The 24,000-nt window shown below is 41.0% G+C and overlaps 1 protein-coding gene across 5 annotated transcripts in view; it reads right to left on the reverse strand.

Annotated features, from left to right (window-relative positions):
• vav3a (vav 3 guanine nucleotide exchange factor a) overlaps positions 1–24,000 on the reverse strand; it is a 76,282-nt gene that overhangs the window by 22,831 nt on the left and 29,451 nt on the right. For 3 of the 5 annotated variants that reach the window (XM_027013279.3, XM_027013281.3, XM_081695839.1), the window contains exons 3-15: positions 15,841–15,899; positions 15,530–15,595; positions 13,511–13,616; positions 12,912–13,004; positions 12,551–12,619; positions 12,034–12,137; positions 11,647–11,746; positions 11,357–11,452; positions 6,290–6,358; positions 4,700–4,786; positions 2,838–2,923; positions 1,903–2,035; positions 720–829 (exon numbers count right to left, since the gene is read on the reverse strand). In XM_027013279.3, the coding sequence (XP_026869080.1) occupies positions 720–829; positions 1,903–2,035; positions 2,838–2,923; positions 4,700–4,786; positions 6,290–6,358; positions 11,357–11,452; positions 11,647–11,746; positions 12,034–12,137; positions 12,551–12,619; positions 12,912–13,004; positions 13,511–13,616; positions 15,530–15,595; positions 15,841–15,899 (1,178 nt within the window). Of the gene's footprint in view, positions 1–719; positions 830–1,902; positions 2,036–2,837; positions 2,924–4,699; positions 4,787–6,289; positions 6,359–11,356; positions 11,453–11,646; positions 11,747–12,033; positions 12,138–12,550; positions 12,620–12,911; positions 13,005–13,510; positions 13,617–15,529; positions 15,596–15,840; positions 15,900–16,807; positions 16,897–24,000 lie in introns of those variants that run through there. The other 2 variants (XM_027013282.3, XM_027013280.3) reach the window with 2 other exon arrangements.

Consider the following 24,000-nt stretch of genomic DNA (forward strand, 5'->3'; position numbering starts at 1 on the left):
CTCTTCTTTTCAATTTGGCTACAAATTCATTAATTGAGTGAACGAACGTGTGTGTGTGTGTTTGTGTGGGGTGGGAGTGGTACAGCAGTACATGCTGAGTGTCCTCACTCTACAAACAATTTAAGAATCAAAATAACATTTAACTCATTTTCCTCCCCCACCTCTCACTCCATCCCCATCATTCTCTCTTGTGCTTTCCATTTCCTCTCTCTCTCTCTCTCTCTCTCTCTCTCTCTCTCTCTCTCTCTCTCTCTCTCTCTCTCATCCAGTTGCACAGTTTTACTGAAGCCTGCCTAAAGCCACTTTCTGGGCGGAACTGGCCGAGTGACGCCTGCGCGGGTCTGCACTAGCCCAGCCACCTGACAGCACCATGGCTCCCACAAGACCTTGGGGCTTGAGCCCTCTTGAACCCAGCCTGCCCCGTACCCAGCAGTACTGCAGGAGGCCAGGCTGACAGCACACCAGGCTGCACTGGGCTCCGGAGTGCTGCTGCTGGCCTCAGGCCATGTCAGCGTGGTGATGGAGGATTATGTTTTAGTGTCTGCTGTCAGAGAGGATGACAGCTTAGCTAAATATATCTGATAGATGAGCAAACCTGAAAAACAAGAGAAGCAAGGTCCAATACACACACGTGCACACGCACACACACACACACACACACACACACACACACACACAAACACACACACACACACACACACACACACACACGCACTCACATTGCCATGCCAAACTGTTCCAGCCATTTCTTCTTTAGCTCTTTGGTCTTGAAGAAAAACTCAAAACCATTCTGACCCTGGTTGTGTGTGAGGTAGAATCCATGGGACCACTGCAAGAGACCACAAACACAAAACACACACACTCAAACACATGCACACACATATGCAGAAACATAAACACCACACGCACACAGAATCAGACACGTGTATTCGACCAGACACACATACACACAGAATACACTTAGACATCATCAAAACCTCTTCCTATTAAGGCCATCAAACCCAGGTCAGAGGTCATTTCTGCAAGCCAGAGCAGGAGGACAGACTGTTCCCTCTCTGCTCTGCAGCACGGGGTGTGGTGATAGAGGAGCGAGTCATTGTTAATGAGCGTGTGACCACCAGCAATCGGCACCCAGCCAGGCCACGGCTGTACGCAGGTGCTTCGCCTGTGAGCCTGGGGGGATGTGGGTGTGGAGTAGGAGATTAATGAGAAGACACACTTCTGAAGAGGGGAAAAACAATAGCCTCTTTGATTAATATTGAAAGTGTGCTTCTTACTCACTTAATTTAATAATTTTTTTTTAATATTAAAAATAAAAAACAGATACAAGTGTACCTCATTGGCCCTTTCCTAAAGATCCTCCATGCAAAGAGCAGATCTGATACCTCTCTCTCTCTCTCTCTCTCTCTCTCTCTCTCTCTCTCTCTCTTTCTCTCTCTGTCTTTTACAGATGACTGATAATGATGGCATTATCTTGCAGACAGTAAAGCTCTGGCATGGTAACGTGTGATGTAGCATTACAAACGACATCATGCTTTCTCATTTAGCCAGTGCTGTGTGTCGGCTGCGTTAGTTAGCAGAAGCAGGCAATGCTTAATAGGAATCAGGCAGTGTTTAATAGGAAACACCATCTGTGGGTATGAAAGATGTTCCACTGCTCATGTGAAGCACTAACTAATTATGGCAAGGAAACACAGTGAGAGGAATATTTCTCTCACTTTGCCTCTTGCCTCTCACTTTTTCTCCTCTCTTTCTGTCTATATCTCTCTGTCTTCCCCTCCTCTTTCTCTCTCTCCCCCACACCTCTCTCTCCCCAACTCTCTCTATCCCACGCTGCCCCTGAACTGCGGTTTGAGTTTGACCAAGGAGGTTTCGCTCAGACAAGAATGTAGGAAGGCTCACCTTTCTGTTTTCTTTATCTGAGGTGGGGTTGTTGGTGATCTTGAACCTGTGGAGGTCGATTACCTCCTTCATTTCATACACATCTCCCCGCCTCTTACACACGATCACAGCCGCATCGAACAGGAAGATGTGCCTGCAGCAGAGAAACGCGCCCAAAATGAAGAGAAGGGCCAGGAGATCTGGGTTGGCGCCGGTGCCCCTCTGGCATGGCTGGGCTCTCGGAAATGTTATCTGATGCAGTGCAGCTTCTGGGCTGACAGCGTCCACGCCAGAGTAGAGTGCAGCAGCAGAACATTCCACTCCTAGCTCAAAGCATTCTGTAATCACACCGTTCCAACTTTTCCTATTCCCGCGCCACACTCGCTCCTCGCTCAGAGCGTTCTGCGGTCCCTACGCTCAACTTCATTCCAACTCCAACCCAGTGTCTGTTTCCCACTCTTCACTCCCTGCTTGAGCCAGGACAAGTTCTTGTTTTTAACATTCATTAAAAATTTGAGTTCTCAGATTAACAAAATGAGATGAAAAAAACACCATTGTAAGAAAGGTGACATGTATTACTGAATTGAAGGAAACCCAGCAGCAGACTGCAAAAAAGTTTTAATCTAAAATTATTTTACCACCAAAACACAATAATATTGTTTTTCCTACTGTGCATCATGCAGACACGTCGCTGAAGATGGGAAATGATGTGCTTTTGAGACATATGTTTTTAGACCCTAATTGTGTTCACCGAAGGGAAGTTTTAATTAGGGTCACTATGAAAACACCTAAAGAACTCAAAGCTTGTATAACTGAAGTTTCATTGTGACCCATTGCACAATTGGTACTGCAGTGATCTTGCAGCACTCCAACTTTATGAAAACCTGCACCTCATTGTGGGTGAAATTGCATGGCTATGCTCTGCTCAGATGACACGCTCTGTAGCACACACCCACCTGTCCTGTTTGGCTCGTTTGTCCACCGATGTCACTCGAACCTCACCATCTCCTTTTGGTCGCCCATAGTTTCGCAGGCACTGGTTCTGAAAAGGAAAATCAAAAATCAGGCAAGCCCACCCTGTGCTGCAGGCCTACGGCTTACACTCATCCATTACAGCTGATTCTCCAGACCATTTTGGCTGAGAGTTTATATGTGCTGAATAAGTGGAGTGGAGCGCTGTTGGATGTGTGGCAGGGGGGTTGGGTTTATGATCACTTTGGCTCACTGCAGTAAACAGTTGAGCTGTGGCTGCCCCGAAAGCATCCTAGCCCAAAGAACTCACTGAGAAGGCGGAACAGGTATCGCTTTGAATGTTCATTCTAACAGCCTGGACAGCCTCGGCACAGCGAGGCATCTGGGAAGCTGGGCCCATATCAGTTTAAAAAAAGAAAAAAACAGTAAACTTGAAGTCTGTAGTGCTTCTGATTAACAGATGCAAATGGACAAAAGCTGTCCTCCACAGGTTAGTCACAACTGTTCAGGCTTTGAGAACAGGCATGAAGAATACATTGTATGGGCTTTGAAAGAGCAGCAAAAAACAACAAAAAACAATTTTAAAAAACACAAAATACTGATTTACATTGGGGGAAGTACAATTGCAATAATGGTTAATGCAATGCACACTTGTGTATATAATGCACAGTTGTGTATATAATGCACAGTTATGTATGTAATGCGCGTTTGTGTATGTAACGCGTGTTTGTGTATGTAATGCGCTTTTGTGTATGTAATGCGCGTTTGTGTATGTAATGCGCGTTTGTGTATTTGTATGCGGTCAGTGTTGTTGGCAGGTGTACATAGAAGTCTGTCAGTTATTGTGGAGTGCATATCTTCACATAATTTGGACACAGAAGATCTTCATACTCTTGTCTCAAAAGACAGCATCAAGTCAAACTGGGAGGCACTCTTCTGCTCGGGCAGAATGACACCATGCAGAGGGAGATGCACTTCTAGCTGTCCACCCCAACCTGCAGCTATGCACAGTTTTGCCTATTTTGAGAGATGACTGTAAGTCACACTTTGTCCTAAACCACAACGGCAATGCCAGGTGACTTTACTTTTTTAAGTTTGTGCAGATTTAGTGTAATGATTCTTAGGGTCAATATGTCATTATCTTCTCTATCATGTGAAAACAAAATCTGGACATGTATTGGTGGAATGACTGTATGAAACATAAATAGTCAGTGTAAATGTGATTTTGGTTGAACCTTTCAACAATGGGCATTCTCTGTGCAAAATGCTCATTAATCTATGGTTAGGAAACCTGGAGAATGACAATAATGGACTTTCATTATTCGTGGTGAAAGTACCAGTCCTTTAAGGACTATTAACTATTAACTTTTTGGGAAAAAAAACATTTAATCACATGTTTGTGGTAAGTATTCTAATTCCAATTCCATAACAATAAAACAGATTAAACTGATGAATAAAACAGTCTATTTTTATAATGATCATTTATGTTTTGCAAATGCAAGTAACTGTGCTAGGGGACAGGCAAAAAAAAATGTGCCACTTTTAAGAGATACCCCGTCTCTTTAACTGCACAGATTAGCTCCTGTGGGAATGAGCTAATGAGGTTCATTGAGCAGGTCCAGGTGATGAATGAGGATCTGCAGAGCCAGGCAACCTGGAGGGGGCAGTGTTTCAGGAAGTGATCCACAACAGCTGTCTCCTGCAGGCCTTTAGACTTACAAAACCTCAGCTGTTCATTTGATTTGTTTCTGGTCTACAGTGCTTGATAACTCACTTTGTGTGTGTGTGTGTGTGCGCGCGCGTACGTTTATGTGTTATCTGCTTGCACATGTTTGATTTCACTTACTAGGTTCTCGATGGATTTCTGATACTGGTCAATTTCCCTCAATGTCTCATTGTCTCTCTTCACTTCATTGACGTACTGCGCCAAGTCCTGCATAAAAACATAAAACCAACACACAACCAAATGGACACAAGGATGAGTAGACTCTTGAACCCTGTGATATACACCTTCATTCCAACCTTCCTGGCAGCACTAAGTAGACTTCCATCCTCCAATTCCAGCAGTTCCCTTCCCTGTTCAGATGCCAACGAATCCCTTAACTTCCTCATGCTCAAACTCTCTCTACCTTTGGTTTTTATGATTAAACACTAGGGAGAGAGAGAGTGCGAGGAAGAGTCAGAGCGGGAGAGCTGGTGAGAGGAAGAAAAATATATAAAGAGAGAAAGAAATGACAGGGAGAAAGAAAGCAAGTGTTTATATCATTTTCAAACACACTGTTACGTTCCCTGCCAGGTCTTGCAAGCCTCTCCTCCTTCACGCGCCGCAGGCTAATCAGGCACTGAAGGGGCTGTTCACAGCTCTCCACCCTGATAGCTAGAGCACTCGAGGCAGTTAACCGTGTTAGCACCACAGCCCAATCAATGCTAAGTGGTTAAATTAGCCGAATGAAATCATCACAGCTCCTCTTCGCTAGCAGCACTCTTCATTCTGCGTCACTTGCATCTATTACAGGACACTTACCTGTCAAGATGCCTTCGTGTGCTATCTTGATCATCAGTGAGTCAAGAGGGGCCCCCCCACTGATAGTCAGAGAGTAAATGTCTTAGGACAACACGGTGTTGGACGTGAGCAGAAATCAAGGGTTTTGTGGCGCTGAAGATAACAGCAGTGCCTAGGCCTCAGCTGGAGTCAGGCTGTACACCTTTCACACCTCAGAGATTTTCACCAGCAGTCAAAGAAAAATGGTTTTAACCTGAGCTATAATTCAGTAAAAGGACTCTGAGAAGGAGCTTAGTTGTACTCGCAAGAGACATAGTGAAGCCAAATTCAAAAATGCAGTATTTCACGAGGACATAGAGGAATGCAAGTGTGATTCTATAGATTTTTTGGCACTGATGGGAACAGGGGAGCAAAATTTTGTCTGTGTGTGTGTGTGTGTGTGTGTGTGTGTGTGTGTGTATGTCACAGTAAGTGTAACAACATAAGGTACATTTTTAAAATAGACACATTTTAGAAAATAAGATATAATAAAATTATAATAAAAATATTGATTTGGCTTTTGACCTCTTTTTCTGAATATTCTAAAGCTAATTGTATACACTGGTGTGGTCTGGAGAATGAAGGTGTTTGATGGAGAACATTGGCATTTGTTGGAGAGGGTTTGTGGAGAATACTGGTGTTAGAAAAATGTGGGTGTTTTTGGTGAGGGTTAATGTTTGTTTAGAGAATGTTTGTAGGATACTCCTTGTCTTTGGGGAATGCTGGTGTTTGTTGGAGCATGCTTCTCTTAATTTGGGGAATGTTGGTGTTGGAAAGTTTTTGTCTTTGGAAAATGTTGTTGTTGGAGCATGTTTGTCTTTAGAGGTTGTGGGGTTTGTTTGAGAACGTTTGTCTTTTTTTTATGAATACTTTATTTATTTTCACCCAGCTCACCTTCATGGCATCCAGGGCTCTGCGCAGGTTGCTCTTCTCTGTGCTATCATGAGTGTGTTTCACTAATTCCTATGTAAATGAAAAACAAAAGATGAGCACAGATCACTAGGGCATTCAGACACTAGTTTCCTGATGGTAATTATTGACCGTGGGATTGAGTCACGTCCTGCCAGATGGGCAGAGCACCGGGGTGATGCCATTAGAGCCTCTGTCTCTGTGACAGGTGCTTAACTGCACATCCAGAATTATGTGAATAGTTTTGCAAGAGCTGTTAAAATCACATTCCCTCCAGCTCGCAAGTACTATGCTCTATGTACTATTTATCATTACCAACTTTAAACCAAAGTAAACAAACAAGCACAAAGAATTACCATGATTAACATTTTTATCATGCATGCCACTCACCCCCCCAACATACCCATACACTCAAATAAACTCATAGTCTAGCACACACCCACACACACACACACACACACACACGGCAATATAAACACCAAGTTGGAAATGCTATCCGAATCAGAATCACAGTTTCCAGAATTGGAATGAGAAATAAAAGTCTTTTAGGTTGGGAGATTGCCTCCATGCTGCTGGATGGGGTAAACGGGGCCTTGGGTGTATGGAATAAGCAGGCCCGACTGCTGAGGCTTCGCTCCCGCCTGATAAACGCCTCCCCTTCAGCCTGTCTGACAGACTGCCACCCAACAGCAGCCAAATCCCTGCCTCAGTCAGCCCGAACCTGCGTGTCGTTATCAAATGCAAGATGCCTGCCATCTTACTTTTTTACCCCCACTCAGTTTACTCACACAAATAGAGAAATGGGGACATATAGAGAAAGAGAAACAGACAGACAGACATGGTAAAAGAGTTAAATAGTTAGACTGAGAGAGAGGGGGCACGTTGGAAGGAGCCGGAAAACACAGTAAGGTTGGACGAAAGATTGACAAGAACAATATGTTTAATCTATGAGAAAGAACCAAAGACATTGCATGCCAAGTCTTGTGCAAGGCATGTGATTTTGTAGAAAGCAGGGTTCACTTCTGGAAGAGGACAGACTTCTGTCTGTGTCATCTCTCTTTATCCACTTTGTTATTTAATCAATAGCCACTGCTCCAAACATGCAGCTCACAACTTCATCTTATCGAGTTCTTCATGCACTCTTTAATGGCTAAATGTGTATAGTAATGGCTAAGCCAGTCAGCCCCAAATACTATGGTTGTCTGCGCTGTGTAAATCTTTAAGCCAGAGTCTACAAAAAAACTTTCTAGAAACTAACTGCTATATAATAAAATGCTAATGTTTAGTTGCAGATGGTTATGTCGGAGACTGCTGGGGCTTTTCAAAGAATGATGGGCTTTCTTAGAGAATTGTGGTTGTGTCTGAAAATACTGGGGTTTGTTAGAGAATGCTGGGATTTGTTAGAGAATGCTGGGGTTTGTTAGAGAATGCTGCAAATGTTGAGTTTTGATGGACAAGAATGCTGGCGTTTCTTCCAGAATGTTGGGAGTATGCTGGTAAAAACTGGAGTTTGTTGGAAAATTCTGGGGTTTGACAGAGAATGCTGGGGTTTGTTGTAGAGTTCTGGAGCTTGTTGGAGAGTTCACTAGACAATGCTGGGAAACCCTGGGGGATTGCTGGAGAATGCTGGAGAATGCTGGGGTTTGTTAGAGAATGGTGGAGTCTGTGGGAGACTGCTGGTGGGGTCTGTATGAGACTGCTGGTGGAGTCTGTATGAGACTGCTGGTGGGGTCTGTATGAGACTGCTGGTGGGGTCTGTATGAGACTGCTGGTGGAGTCTGTGGGAGACTACTGGTGGGGTCTGTATCAGACTGCTGGTGGAGTCTGTGGGAGACTACTGGTGGGGTCTGTATGAGACTGCTGGTGGGGTCTGTATGAGACTGCTGGTGGGGTCTGTGGGAGACGGCTGGTTTGCTGATTGCATGCTGTCATTCTAACTCCTGTACTCTGGTTAGTTCTCTGTTACACTGCCGTTCATGACCCTGTCTCACACTGCACCTCTGCCTTCTAGCCCCTGCTATTATTTTTCTTTCTCCTTTAATCTCTCTACCTCTCACATATCCCCCCTTCATGCTCTTTCTCTCTCTCTCTCTCTCTCTCTCTCTCTCTCTCTCTCTCTCTCTCTCTCTCTCTCTCTTTCTCTCTCTCTCTCTCTTTTTCTCTCTCATTCTCTCATTTTTATTTTGGTATTCACACCTTCTGTTCCTTCTGTCTATTTTGTCTGTCTGTCTCTCTTCATCCTAGCCCCACTCATTTATTTTCCAATCCCAGCATGTCTGGGTCACACAGCGCATAAACTGCATGCAATGCATGATGGACAGCGAGAGGCCCACAATGAAATATTCATGTCAGGATATGTTGACTGTTCTCACACACACATAGAGCCTAGAAGAACGCAGAGCTGAAAGATTACATTGACCACACTACCCTATGTGTACAGGAGAATTCAGTGTAGTCTACACTGTGCCCTAGTGGCGGCTTGTAGTACTGCAGGTGCTGATTGCGTTTTAGTGAATCTCAAGAAAGTGGTGTTTTCATTAGCATGAAGCTTCACAATGATATCCTACTTGCTTGGTAATTACAACACACACACACACACAGAGAATACACAATACATATGCATAACATGGTACTCTTCATTGGGTGCACTGTTAAATGTTCTATACTACTGTTTATATATATATATATATATATATATATATATATATATATATATATATATATATATATATATATATATATATATTTATTTATTTATTTATTAACAGTTGTAAATACACTTTATTAGAGACACTTTTAGCACATTGGACCTCCTTTGGCTTTCAGAACCGCAGCAATTTTTCACGGCATAGACTCCAGTCAGTGTTGAAATCATTCTGCAGGAATCTTTGCCCATACGGTCAGGGATTTGTTGACGCAAATCCCAATGCACACTACAATACCCAGCAGCCAGTTCGTCTCCCCAGTCAACGACGCGACCAATCGGAGGCGTCCAATCAGACCTGTGTCTCGTCTGGGTCCTGTCCCTGCTCCGCATCTGGATCGTTCTGTCCCTGTTGTTGTCTCGTCCTAGTCCTTTTTTTTCTGGTTTTGGAGGATCATGTGTTTGCGCGCCCCAGAGTTGCCCGCTTTGGGGTGAGGGTGGTTTCCCTGTATTGTGTATTTTAGTTCCATGCCGTAGTTTCGTTTTCCCCCGCCCCTCGTTTGATTGCTCACACCTGTCCTTCGTTTCTACCTTGTTAAGTTCATGTATTTAAACCCTGTTGCGTTCTCTATGTCTTGGCTGTTCATTGTTTGTTTGATGGTTGCATGAGGTTCATTGTGTGTTTTAAAGCCTTCGTTTGTTAGCCTGTTTTGTAATCTCCGTATACACTCTATGACCCTGGACTGCTAACGACTCTGATTTTGGATTTGCCCATAATAAATCTCGCTCTTCTCCTCACACGCGTCCGCCTCCTTACCGCTCACTGTTACAGAAGGTATTAACATGCTCCGAACAGTCTGCTCTACCTCATCCCAGAGATGCCTTATAGGATTAAGATGTGGGCATTGTGAAGACCAGGGAAGCAAGGAAAATTCACTGTCATGTTCCCAGACAGATGCAGACTGCTTTACTGTGCATTGCCTGTTTATCAGACTAATTGTTGACATCCTCCTCTGACCCATTTCATTTCTGAGTAGTTTACACCCACAGGATCCTCTTTTTCTGGCTGTTTTCCTTTGATTGCACCATTCCCGGTATACTATCCACACCTTTGCATGAGAAACTTTGCAGGGTTGGCAGTTTTTGAAAGACTGGCCTCAGCAATCTAGCACTGATGACCATGCCATGTTCAAAGGCACTCAGGTCAATTTTCCAATTCTAATGTGGATTCACACTGAAATTGCTCCACGGAAAACTTGCTTACCTGATTGTATGCTGCAAATGTCTAATTTACATACAAGGAAGATGCAACTGTGAAACGGCAGGTGTCTCTAATAAATTACTTATACATATATATATATATATATATATATATATACACCAAAAAAACCTGAGTAACTGCAGTGTACTGCAGTAAAAGATGTAGAGATATTAAAAATTATAGTGAAGTTCACAAGGTTTCCAGAGAAACAGGATGTTGCAGACAGAGACCCATCATCAGGTCCTTCATCATCTGTTCACTCTCAGACTCTCTCTCTCTCTCTCTCTCTCTCTCTCTCTCTCTCTCTATATATATATATATATATATATATATATATATATATATATATATATATATATATATATACGCATATGTGTGTGTGTGTGTGTGTATAAATATACATATATAAACACATTTGTCCTGTCTGTCATCAGATACCCAGTAGGCGCAGTTATCTGGCCAGCTCAAATTTGGGGAAGAGGCCTACAAAGTTCCACTGTGCAGGGTGAGATGTGAAACATCCATGAATACATCTGGTCCTCAAGCATAAGCTGATGATGGTGCGCCTCAGTCACATAGGGGATGAGGTCACCATGGAAGCAGAAGAGGTGCTGTGGTAGGTTAATAGGACTTGCCCTCAGTGGAATGTACCATCAGCAGATAGCAGAGGTGGCTGACTTGAGACAGTTGTACCAAAAGACAAGATTGAAGGACAGCACAGAATCACTAATCATGCAAGAGGCCGTCAGTGACAGCATACGCTGGGAGACACAACCAAGTGTCAAGGATGATATACAGGAACATATACTGTACAAGGCATATGTGTGTGACACCCCCATGTCCAAATGGTGAGTGGTGGAGAACAATCAGGCTAATTTCCTTGGGGGCCTCCAGTTCCACATAGACAAGCAAGACATTGCAATAGTAGATATGATATAGAAAACAGCAGTTTAGATAGATTAGATGATTGGTACTTAATTGGACTTAAATACTGTTATGTGAATTGGAGAACTGGCAAACAGGCTTCTAAATATAAACATACTTCAAAGTATGGATATTGTTTGCATAGTTATGGAGTGATGGAGGTTGCAACCACACACACACACACACACACACACACACACACACACACACACACAATGCTAACCTGTAGGAGAAGATGATACTTTAGGACTCTCTGCATTGGAACGACGAGGAGGTCTCTTAACGTAAACTTCCCATTATTTGCTCTTTTAGAACAGACCTATCAACACAAACATTATCCAGTGATGTAAGTCATGTAGCATATCTGGTGTATGCGCAAAGATATAATATACAATAATTTGGATTAAGTGAAGAAGAGGGCAGTTTGTAATACCACAGATAAACAGCAGATGGAAGTGTTTAGCTACAACTAAACTTTTAAACCACTAATTGAGCAGTAATGGGGCGCATTACCTCTAATTTCTGCCTCACATCCTCTTTATCCTTACAGATGTTATCCAGACAAGCAATGGCTGTTTCTACATGGCTGCAGTATTCCCCATAGATGAGTAACCTGTAAGAGGTAAAAGATCCTACTTTCTCTCCCTCTATCCACTTTCCAACATATGCATTATTTCTTCTTGTACATGTTTCTTGTTATGACATCTTTTGGTCTGTTGGACTCTTGGCTAATTTAATGTTTCCAACACATTTTCGGATCTGGTTAATGAAAGTTAATGAGTGAGTGAGTGATTTTGAGTGAGTGACTGGAAGAATAAACAGATACATTAATTCAGGAGATTTTCAAAAGAAAATCAGTACTAGAAATCATAGATTCCTCAGAGCAGAGTAAGGTCTTACCTCTCCTTGTAATCAATGAAGACCTGGAAGAGGTTGCTGGCACTTTGGTGACTGATAGAGTTCTGGAGGTCCTGCAGAAGGCCTTTGTGCACTTTCACAAGTTCCTGTTTCCAACAGCAGGGGGCAGATAGTCAGGGTACACAATCACACAAAACCCTGTCCTTAGAGGGTCCCAAGAAACCCTGCACATTCGGCCATGCTACTAGAGAACTTATTAATTTACGTCCCACCACAATTTATCCCATTTGGCTCCAATATTTAGATGCTCCTGAGGGACTTAATTAGCTGGCTCAGGCTTGTTAAAACTAAACTCTTTAGGATATTATATTTGCACAAGCAGGGCTGGACATCTATACATTAGGTGCAGAGCTCTAGTGCAGAATGTTTTACACAATGTTGCAGCTCAACATGGGACACAGCTGATCTATCTGTCAGTGTCGGAAGGCCGGAACTCTGCAGGACAGTGTGCTGGTGACCGCAGGCCTATGAGGGAACCTCTTTGCGCCTCCAAACTCACAGGAATGTTGACGAAGACCTTCTCGATCTCCACAGGGCTCAGAAACTGCTCCAGAGGCCTTAAGAAGCACTGAGGAAGAGAGGAGAAAAGAGGCACTTTAGATTGAATTGCAGTGCATTTTACAGGGAGTATTTATTATGACATACATTTACATCCTACAACATTCCGCAGTGTGAAGGGGCGTAATAGTGTCTATCAGAAACATTGTAATCATCAGTGGATGATTTAATGCGTCCTATGGTTGGCATTTTCCTCTCTCACATCATGGCATTCAAGACCATGGGCTGAGCATTAATGGCTGTTTAATTAAATGAATCGTGTGGCTGGTGAAGGTTACATGATACTATGAAAAGGGCCGTACTCTCTCTATAGACTCCAGTGTCTCGGTGTACTTCTCCTCTGTCTGTCTGATCTCAGCCAGACAACAGAACCTGATGTCCATCTCAGCTTGCTTCTGGAATTAGATGAAACGTCCAATGTCAGTTCAGAGTCACACACACACACACACACACACACACACACACACGCACGTACACTGTAGACCATAGACCTGAGCCCCAAGAGAGAGGAAGACAGAGACAGAGAGAGAGAGAGAGAGAGAGAGAGAGAGAGAGAGAGAGAGAGAGAGAGAGAGAGAGAGAGGCAGCGAGAGGTAGGCAGCTTGTTAGATGTCTTCGCCCTCCATGTGTCATGGTCTTCTGCATTTACTCATGCTGATTTTGCACCATGCTCACCCGGCACGTCAATGAAATTACTGTATTGTAACGTCTTGCTGTTTGAACAGCCATACAGATTTTAATCTATTCCAGTTGTCCCCTCAGATGAACCACTGAGCTCCTGCCAAGGTTAAATCCAACCTAATTGAATCTTCTTATTAGAGGGCTGCTGGCTAAAAAGTCAGTTCTGTAGGAAAAGAATTGTATATGAAAGAGGGTTAGTAATCTGCAGTGTTCCACTCACCGGTGGAGGTACTGCTTCTGCTTTCATCAGGTCTTCATACACCTCCCCACCATCATCATCATATACACAGTCATACAGGTCTTCCTCATCATCCACACCATTCTCACTGCAGGGCATAGATCACAAACACACACACACGGGAGGTAAGACGCATCAACACATCAATCCACATCTGCACCAATTTGACAGTTTTTAAATTGACTGAAAGCTGACTCATCTTTTGGTCTGAAGTTTATCTGTGTTGGCTAGATTTCTGTTATGGCAGTGTTATGCAATGACTGGATTGTGTGTGGGATTTATAGTCTTCTTAGTTCGTGTGTGGGGACAGTGGAGCTGTACTGGAGCTGTAGTGACCATGTGTTTAAATATGTATCTGATTTTAAATATGTCTGTGTACCTGATTTTAATACCAGATTTAAAAAACAAAACTATTAAAAATCACTTAAGCAAATGCATTGTTTAGCTCATAACTATCAGATCACATCTTAGGATCACATCTTACTGTGATGTCTGGGCTACTGTGCTTTTGGGAGGCTACTGGAGGACTTCAAACCTAGTAAAGCAGTATAATTTCTACCATTTTATAGCACTGCAGAAGCATAACAAAACAATGAAATTGTACTTTAGGGGAAAGACTGATCCAACATCTGAATAAGCCATCACTCAACCTGGAGCTAGGTCTCAATGTGTTTATCACAGATCACTCAATGTGTGTGTGTGTGTGTGTGTGTGTGTGTGTGTGTGTGTGTGTGTGTGCATCTGTTTTCCTGGTCAGAGCTTTGGTGTGAGTTACTTCCAAGAATGTTCTCAGAGGCACGCATCCCTCCAAAGTGAAAGACAGCAGCAAACACCTTGCACAAAAAACACCCCGACCCATCTGGAAAAAGGCATGTCTACACCATGAAAGAAGGACAGATAATCTAACTATGTGTGTGGGGGGGGGGGGGGGGGGTGTGAGTGTCTATGTCAGAGGGTGATGGGATACTATTGGAGGTAACCACTGGAATAGTGAAGACACCTCTGACACTTTGACTGTTGTTTCAGTAAGCTGAGACACTTGAAGAGAGCGCGAATATTCACTACATCATATCCAGCCAGCACACAGCTAAGTAAAGGTCTCTCAGTATGTGGGTTTATGTGTGTGTTAGGGATGCAGAATATATGATAATTTTGATAATAATTACGCTGTGATACCGAAGTCATAAAACCATCTACACTGCAAACACCGTATGTATCAATATAGTTGCAATATACTATTTTTCCCATACTGTGCAGCACTATAGTGAATGTGTGTATGTGTGTGTGTGTTCATTATTAGTATTAGCATAATGACTAGTATCAAATGAATGTAGAATAAACTAAAACAAAGACAAATGTACACACAAACACTACACATGCATGCACGTATACACACAGATCTGGTTGTCTCCTGTCGGTACTGCTGAGTGTTTATAGATGGGCTTACTCAGGATATATCCCCTGCTGACTGCTTTGTGCAAAAACCCCAGACTTTTCTCTCTTCCAACATTAGAGCAGTGCTGAGCAGAGGACCAGGAGGTGAGCAGGACCTAGCTCTCCATGGACAGCAGAAAGATGACGAGGCGTGAGCATGTGTGTGTGTGTGTGTGTGTGAGTGCGTGCATGCGTGTGTGCGCGTGCATGTGTGAAGAGGAAAGGGGAAAATTTTAAAAAGCTCAGTGGTTAAGGTACTTAACTTGGCTGCCAGTTCAAGCCCCACCACTGCCAAGTTGCCTCTGAGCAAGGCCCTTAACCCTTAGTTGCTCAAGTATATTGAGTAATATTGTTTTTTTGTTTTTTTTTGGTTTGTTTATTTTTTGATAAATGTGTCAGCTAAATGCCATAAATGTAAATGCATAAGAGTGTGACAGACACTCTTTCTAAGCTGCGAGGCATGTGGACAGTCAGTCAGGCATGTGGATTGCTAGCTATGGTGAATTCAGTAAAATAAGAATGTCCTTTTTATATTAGAATGTTCTGCCTCTCTTAGGGTGTTCTTACTCTATTAGGTCCTCCAGGTGATTATAGATGTCCTCATCCTCTACGCTTTCTTCTGTTGGAAATGGCCTTTAGATCAGAGAGAGAGGCAAAGAGAAGGTGAGACGTAGAGAAAAAGAAAGTGAGAAAGTGAGTAAGAGAAAGAGAGAAAGAGTGAGACAGAGAGAAAGTGAGAGTAAGAGAAAGAGAAAGAGAGAGAGAGAGAGAGAGAGAGAGAGAGAGAGAGAGAGAGAGAGAGAGATGCATGTACTGACAGTCTAAACATTATATAGTCTTTGATCATCTTTGTTTAACTCCTGATTTCTAAACCTTACCTTATTCCAGTTTGTTGTGCAGCTGTTGTGTTTGAAAGTTTGGACAGTGTGTCCATAACCTTAAAGGAGAAGAAAATCATGTAAAAAACGAAATGTTTAAAGGCTTTGTAATTTGACGTAAAAAGAAGAAGCACAGTATACATAATATCAATGCAGTATGCCTAGATTTCCAGTAGAGGGCAGTGTATTTTAATAAAATTATAGTTTTACTACAACGGATGGAACTGATTTTCTTCAAAGCAGCACGGCAAGTATAATCAAAAGTGTCATATATAATTCCGTATTGTTAAATGTGGCAGATATGAATTAGTTGTGATTCAATGAGAACTGATATATGAGAACTGATATCCATATACTTGGAGGAGGCAGGGTATTTTTCAGGACTAAAGTTTTCTAACAGAAATAGCCAGAGACACGGTCAGAGGCAAGGTCAGAGACATGGTCAGAGACACAGTCAAAGATGGTCAAAGGCACAGTCAGAGGCACAGATAGAGACATGGTCAGAGACATGGTCAGCGCTCCCACTGCAAATGGGCTGTTATTGGTCTTACTGGGTATGGTTGGTTTAATTCTTCTAAACACAGTAAACACAATCATTACAAATAATATAATGTATGTTTCATGTGGAATGTTCCTTTAAGAGTGAATGCTCCTTCAATTTCAGGCTTCCAAACTACATTTTTCTTAATTTTAAAAGAAAATTGTAAATTCACTTTTTCTCTGACAGAATTTAAAGAAAATAGCTGTGTTCATTCAGTGAGTTACATTCAGTGAACTTCTAAATCATACAGTGGGAAATCATACTCTGGGGGACAGATTTTACATGCACTCATTGATGACATATACCAGCAATCAACAGAATCTGTGAACTGAGCATTTGGAAAATGAAAATGAAAACGTGTAAAAACATGTTTTGTTCATAACATGTTCATAGTTAAAAAATGTGAGCAAAATGTGAGCAATCTACCAATTTATGCAAAAGACTGCTGTTTGCTGGCCCTGGAAGTTCCACTCAGTCAGTTCCTTCACGGCATCGCCCTCTGAGCATCGACATATCTAATTTGATTCATAGGAAAACAACGTGTACTTCCAGCTTCACTTTAAATTAATGTTCTAGCATTCTTATAATATTAGAACATGTAACACCCACACAAACACACCCACACACACGCACACACACACCCACAGTTCTGTCTGCTTCTGTTAGCTGCTCTAAAATCAACCTCAAACAATATAAATAACTACAAAACCCAGAGATGCATAGTGCATGACAGCACCTGAGGGAGATAAAAGAATTGTGTGGTATGTGGTCAAACATCTTTATGATGTGTCAGATAAGTGCATGGTCTTAAAAGCAATCTTAGATTAACATAGATTAAAAAAGCAATACATTTTCCTGCTGGAATCATTTTACATTTCACACTTTTACACATTTCACACTTTTACACTTCACATTTCCCTGCATTTTCACAATGACATCATTTTACAAACTAGCATTTATTATGCATATTGTGGGATATAATTTTCATGTCGACACCAGTTCCCCGCGTATCATTCAGCCTTTCTGCATACTTTACCCTCTGCACAGTCATACATACATTCCAGTGAGTTTGTTTATGACTGTTATCTTTTAATCTATAAATTCAGTATGGCAGTGTTAAATCAGTAGTAAGTGTTAAGCGTTACTGGAATGAGTTAAAGAGCTAATGCTAAAGTGGGTGCGGAATTAACATCAGAGCTACTGGTACAGGAAGTGATTCTGCGTCTGAAAGGCAGAGGAACTGGTCAAGGCTTTATTGAATTCGGGAAACTATCAGTACTATCATGTGTGTGTGTATATATATATATGTATGTGTGTGTATATATATATATATATATATATATATATATATATATATATATATATATATATATATATATATATATATATATATATATATATATATATATATATGGGTGTAGAACGCTGAGGGGTTTCTTTAAGGGATACTGATGCATGTAAAGTTGGTCATTGCCAAAATAAAGATTAAAGTAGTTTGAATTAGATTCAGGGCCAAAAAGCAGTGAAAAACACATTTACGTGCGTAAGAAAAGTCTTCAGTCTGACTGTTACTGTCTCTGACAGTGATGTTTGTTTTGCATTGTCACACCTGCCCTAGTTTGATACCTGTAGGAGGAGCTAAGAAAAGGGAGCGCAGTGTACTCAACACTTTCATGAGAAGTTCACGTGTTATTTTGTTCATGTCTTCATTCATCTATGGCTTAATTCATTGTGAAGATCAGTGAAATTTGAACACCTTTTCTTTTACTTTAATGATGTGTGCAAAATGTAACAAGAAGAAAGAACAGAAAAGCATTTGTATCACAGACTAAACTACAAAAGAATTTACCGCCAAAGGTTTAGTTTATTTAACTGATCTAAAACAGGAGCCAGACTGTCATTTTCATAAAGGTGGTCTGTTTAACAATAATAATAATAATAATAATAATAATAATAATAATAATAAATCGAGCAATTACATGGAATATCAATAGAAATGTAACATGTATTTGCTAATATAATTCCTAAAACCTTCCAAAACTGGTTTTCCAGAACTGGCTAATGCATTTCCATAACAAAACTTTGCATGTATGCTGTGGAAATTCTTTGCCGATCTTATTTTTTAAATACTTCCTGGTATGGGAACTGGATGTTTTTCCTGCTCCCTCCCCCAGCTCTTTAGGGTCTGGAGGATGTATGTAATTAAATGTACAAAGTAGCATCCACTTCTCAAACAACACTGCTGTTTAAAAGAGGACAGTTTCCATGTTATGTACAGAAATATTCAGCTGAACCCACTCTTCCTGCCTTTCTACCATATTCAGTCCAGATCTGTGTATTCTTCACATCTGTGACAGTGTCCTTGTAAATAAAACATGCACACCTCTGTTTGAAATACAAGACTAAGAAAGACTATAAATGTCACTAAAACATGAACACTCGAGTTTATCCAACTGCAAATTTTATTTTTAATTATTCCAGGGCTGCAGGTTGGCAGAGCATTGAAACGAGCGAGTGATGTGGAGGGGCAAAGTGAAAGCAGAGGCTGTTTCCGACTCTGTACACATCCCCAGAGGGGGACATGTCTGTTTCCGACTCCGTATACATTCCCAGAGGGGAACATGTCTGTCTCTGACTCCGTACACATCTCCAGAGTGGGACATGTCTGTCTTCAACTCTGTACAGATCCTCAGAGGGGGACATGTCTGTCTCCGTCTCTGTACAGACCTCTAGAGCAGGACATATCTTTCTCAGACTCTGTACTGACTCCCATTCAGAACCCCAGAGCAGGATGTGTACAGAGCCTGAGACAGACATGTCCCTCTCTACAGACCATAGCTATTTAATTACTTTTATTTAATATATTCTAAATTACTCAGACTTGTAGTCAGTTATATCGTACATAAGCTAATTATCCATATTTTATGCTTATGTTTTTTGTTTTTATTTAATATTTTTTTTGTTACAATAATTATTTGTTTTAGTTCTTTTGAGTTGATGCTTTTATTATTTCCATCTAATGTGTTTTTCTTCACTAGCTTTCATTTTAGTTTATTGCAATAATCCATGCTCAGCTCAGAACAGTAAAAACAGAAACATCTTCCTCACAAACACACACCCACACACACACACGCATCTCATTATATTCTGCAAAAGAAATTAAATCCAGACACAGTTAAGACCATTGATCTGAGAAAAACTGAAAGAATGGCAGTCCCCTGTACTATGTTGAAGTTGACTTTACCATGTAGTAGTTTCACATATTTAAAGAAATTAAAAAACAAAGTATGACAAATAAACCCATATTTCAATCAAAATGATAGAGAAACCCTTAGAAAGGCTAAGCCACTGCCGGGTGAAAGTAGACGAGAACGACGTGTCAGTGCTCTGTGGAATGACAGCAAATGATAGCAGCTGGATTTCAATATGACTGTTGAGAAAACTCACAACTCTCTGTGAGCAGTTTATGACCACTGATACATGGCTTCCCACTAACAAAGCACTCATAACAGGGTTTCACCTGAATTTCTGTATTGCCTTACCTTAATCTTTAGGCTTTAGCATTCTGAGAATAGAGTCAAAGTAATGTTATTACTCTCCACAGATGATGCCAGTTAGAAAATATCAGCAACCCTAATGCATGATACATTGTTTAAAAGTATTTTGCAGTTTTTACATTCGTTTTCACACTTATCACAATACCATGTCCACTTCAAAACTCTGTGCTTTTGAAACACACGCCCGCCTCAGAGCATCAGTTGACCTTTGTTGCAAAATACCACTAAAATGTCATATTTCACCCATAAGTGACTCAGGCTGCCATAACTATAACATAACTATAACATATGCTTTCTCCCACAAGACTGCTCTGTCACTCAGTGTACAATGAACTGCAAAATGCAAACAATTTTGCAAAATCCTCTATTTTTGTGTCCACAAATATTCTTTACCCATCTCTCACAATAGATGTGAAGACTGTGTTAAATTTACAGTAACCTGTAACTGAATTAATGTTTTACTATATCGGAAACCCAGAATAACTATATTTACTATATAATGTAAAACAATATATGATAAAGAAAAATAAATCACAAAAGCTGCTTTACTGTATTTTGCCATTTGCTCTCACAGTACAATATAGAGTAGTTCAGAAAAGAAATATATATATATATATATATATATATATATATATATATATATATATATATATATATATATATATATATATATATATATTCGATAACAAATACTATATCACCAAATCAATATTTTCACCATATACAGTAATTTGCACATATTTATCTGCCTATCAGTATCAGCGGTCTACTGTTGGCCTGATCCATCCATCCTGTCCACTGCATTTGGCCACAGATTTTTATCAACATCTCACCGAATGTTATCTGGGTAGCTTGTTAGCTGAAATGACAGCCGGGTGTTTCAGCAGTACATGGACTGCGGTAATAGTGGAAAAATCCCTTCAGTGATTACATGCACATTTCAATGCAAGTATGAGCACTTTTGTATATATGGTAACAAAGCTGCAAACAAGAAAACTGAATAAACCTTCTTCGAAAATCAGAATAATCTGTCTTCAAGTGTATATTTTCATTTGTAGGTCAAACTGCAACATATTTCCAACCACAGTGAACAGAATTTTGTTGGGTTTTGAAATGAAAGATAATCGTCTTTAACAGAGTATCAAAATGTGCTGAATTTTGGAGGAAGTGTTGATTGAATGTCTTTTGTATCAAAGCAATGCCAAAGTATAGATAGTTTAGTTTACATATTCTATTGATATGGTTAATGTGATAAGTGTTTTGAAAAAGTGGACATGGTATTGAGACAAGTGTGAAAAATCAAATCAAATTGCAGCTAGGGAGACAAAAAGACTGCAGAATATAAGATGGCTTGGTCTATGTGGCTGGGCCGGCAACACAACTATCACTGCTTCACAAACCACAGATTATAAACCCCTCTCTCTCTCTCTCTCTCTTTCTCTCGCTCTCTCTCTCTTTCTCTCTCGCTCTCTCTCTCTCTCTCACTCGCTCTCTCTCTCACACACACACACACACACACACACACACACATTAATTAATGCCAGGTCCCAGATTGTTATGGCTGTCCACCTCGTTGTGCTCATTAGTGCTTAATTAGCCAGAGAGGATGTTGGGAAATTGCAGTCTCCACAGTACTGGCACCAGGCTGGTTACTGGAACCTTGGAGGTGCCTTTCATGGTGGTTCCTCCTCCATCTTCATGCCCTTCCCCCATCTCTGATCATTAGGTGGATGTCACTCTTTCTCTACCATTCTCCACCTACTGGACTCTTCTTGTATCTCTTCCTCACCTCTTTTGTCATTTGTTCCATCACTCCATCACGATATTAGTCTCTCCACCCCGCTGCTATCTTTACTCCTGTGTCCTCCCCCATTTATCATTCCCGATCTCTTTCCTCCATCATACACCCACAGTCTAGAGTATCTAAGAGTATCTCTCGATGTCTAGTTCACAGGCACACACACTCACACAAAGGTCCAGAGTTTCACATTGCCCTTGTATGCCCTACAAATCCTTGACTTGTGACATTACCCTTTAAATCTTCTCAGCCTTCACTCATTAGTGAGACATTTTATCATCTCCCCTTCTCTTCAAAGCAGAGACCCAAACGGAAAGTCAATTTAACTAAAATACTGAAATATATATTCAACAACCCTTTTTTAGAGTCCATTTGAAATTCACCATTGCAAACAAATCCCTGTAAGCCACCACCTATTGTAGGATATGGTTTGTTATTGCCCTTATCGTTGTTTAAGATAGAGTTTATACCTGTTTTGCGCTTCTACGCATCAGCATTGATCCCTGTATTTCAACAGTATTCTAGATAAATAGTATCTTGAACTCTAACCTACTCTGCTGGCTATGATACAATCTATGAGTAAATGGCAAAGCACTTTTGTAAGTCACTCTGGATAAGAGTGTCTGCCAAATGCTGTAAACGTAGATGCAGTAATTATTCTGCAGTAATCCTTTGGTATATTATACCAAGATTCGTTCAGCATTTTCCAGTGTTCTGCTTTTAGTCCAATAGTCACACACACACACACACACACACACACACACACACACACACATAAACTCAAACGCTGCACATACAGAAACACACATTTTAATTACTGTCTATGTAAAGGGGATTTTCCATTGAACTATGCAACACTGTGGCTAAACACTGCCTACACGGAAAGCAAAATGTCCCTACACATAAGAATGTACACATTTCCCTGTAATAGTGGGTATATTTGGCCAAATTACAAACACAGACACGCTCAAAGCAGCACGACATCTGCATTATTCATGGCTCTGTTCAGTCTACTCACTAGTCTTAAACCAATAGCTTTCTGTTTTCACAGAATGTTCACATCCACAATAAAACCCATCAATGATTTTTAGTTCATTGTTAAATGGCCCAAAAGAGTAGTACTTGTTAAAGCAGAATTATTTTCATACACTGAACATATTTTCACTTGTTAAAGTTAAATATTCCTAGGGTACCCCATCACTCTGTTGCCCCTTGACACAAACCCATGACTAGCATGTGTAACCATCAGAGCCCCATGCAGGTCTAATCCACCCCTCTCTTCCTCCTTCCACTGAGCTGCTCAGAGACATGGCCAGTCTTTCAGGCTCAGGCAACCTCCCTACATTGTGCCACTCTTTATTCCTGAATAAATGCAAAACATTTTCCAGTCTGCTTAAGAACAGGCACAGTGGTGGCTGCAGGCTGCAGGCCTTGGTGAAGTCTTGTTTTAAAAGTGAAAGGTTCAGCAGGCCAAGCAATGGAGGTGCCCCCACCCATACAACTGGGAGACTTTTCCACATGCATCCTGATACATGTTTCCTGGTCATGGTCCTGGAGTATCCTTAATGATAGCTGGTAGGTCAAAAAGTAAATAGCAGTATTGCATAATGAGGTCTACAATGTCTTCCAGGTATGCATACACACTTCCAGAAAAAGACTACCGGTTCCAGTTCCAGGCAAAATTATTATTCCAACCTTATAATAGACTTGATCTCATCACCACAAATACACATAGCACTAACATAGAAAAGAAAGAAAAAAAACACTCTTCTCTTTTTAAACTTCCCTTTCCCTACTATAGAGAATATTATATACTATATGTTCCCTATTATATTAGGAGTGCTCAGGTGGACACAGCTGTGCCATTAATGGCATCTGCAAGAGCAGCACTGTGAGTCAGCTACAGGTTAACCCAGCAACCACCTCCATTCACTTCTAAAGGATCTGTGCAAAATTCCCTTTAATCTATGATCTACAATTGAACACTTGCATTAGACATCTCAATCATGGATTTAGGAATATGTTCAAATGCTTCTGAATGATGACAGCAGATATATATGGGAATGCTGGGATCTTCTTCAGTTTCACTTCTTCAGTCATTTCTTTGGATTCCAACCAGTCAAATAAGATCCTGTTACTTCACCATACAGGACACTCGATATTTAAAGGTATGACAGAAATCATTATACATTATCCTTCCCTAATATGAAATATTTCTAAAAGAAACAAGATAATTTGGAAACAAGACATCTGGAAGACATCCA

The sequence above is a fragment of the Electrophorus electricus genome, chromosome 14 (genome assembly GCF_041902795.1).
Source record: "Electrophorus electricus isolate QZ-2024a chromosome 14, ASM4190279v1, whole genome shotgun sequence".
NCBI lineage: Eukaryota > Metazoa > Chordata > Actinopteri > Gymnotiformes > Gymnotidae > Electrophorus > Electrophorus electricus.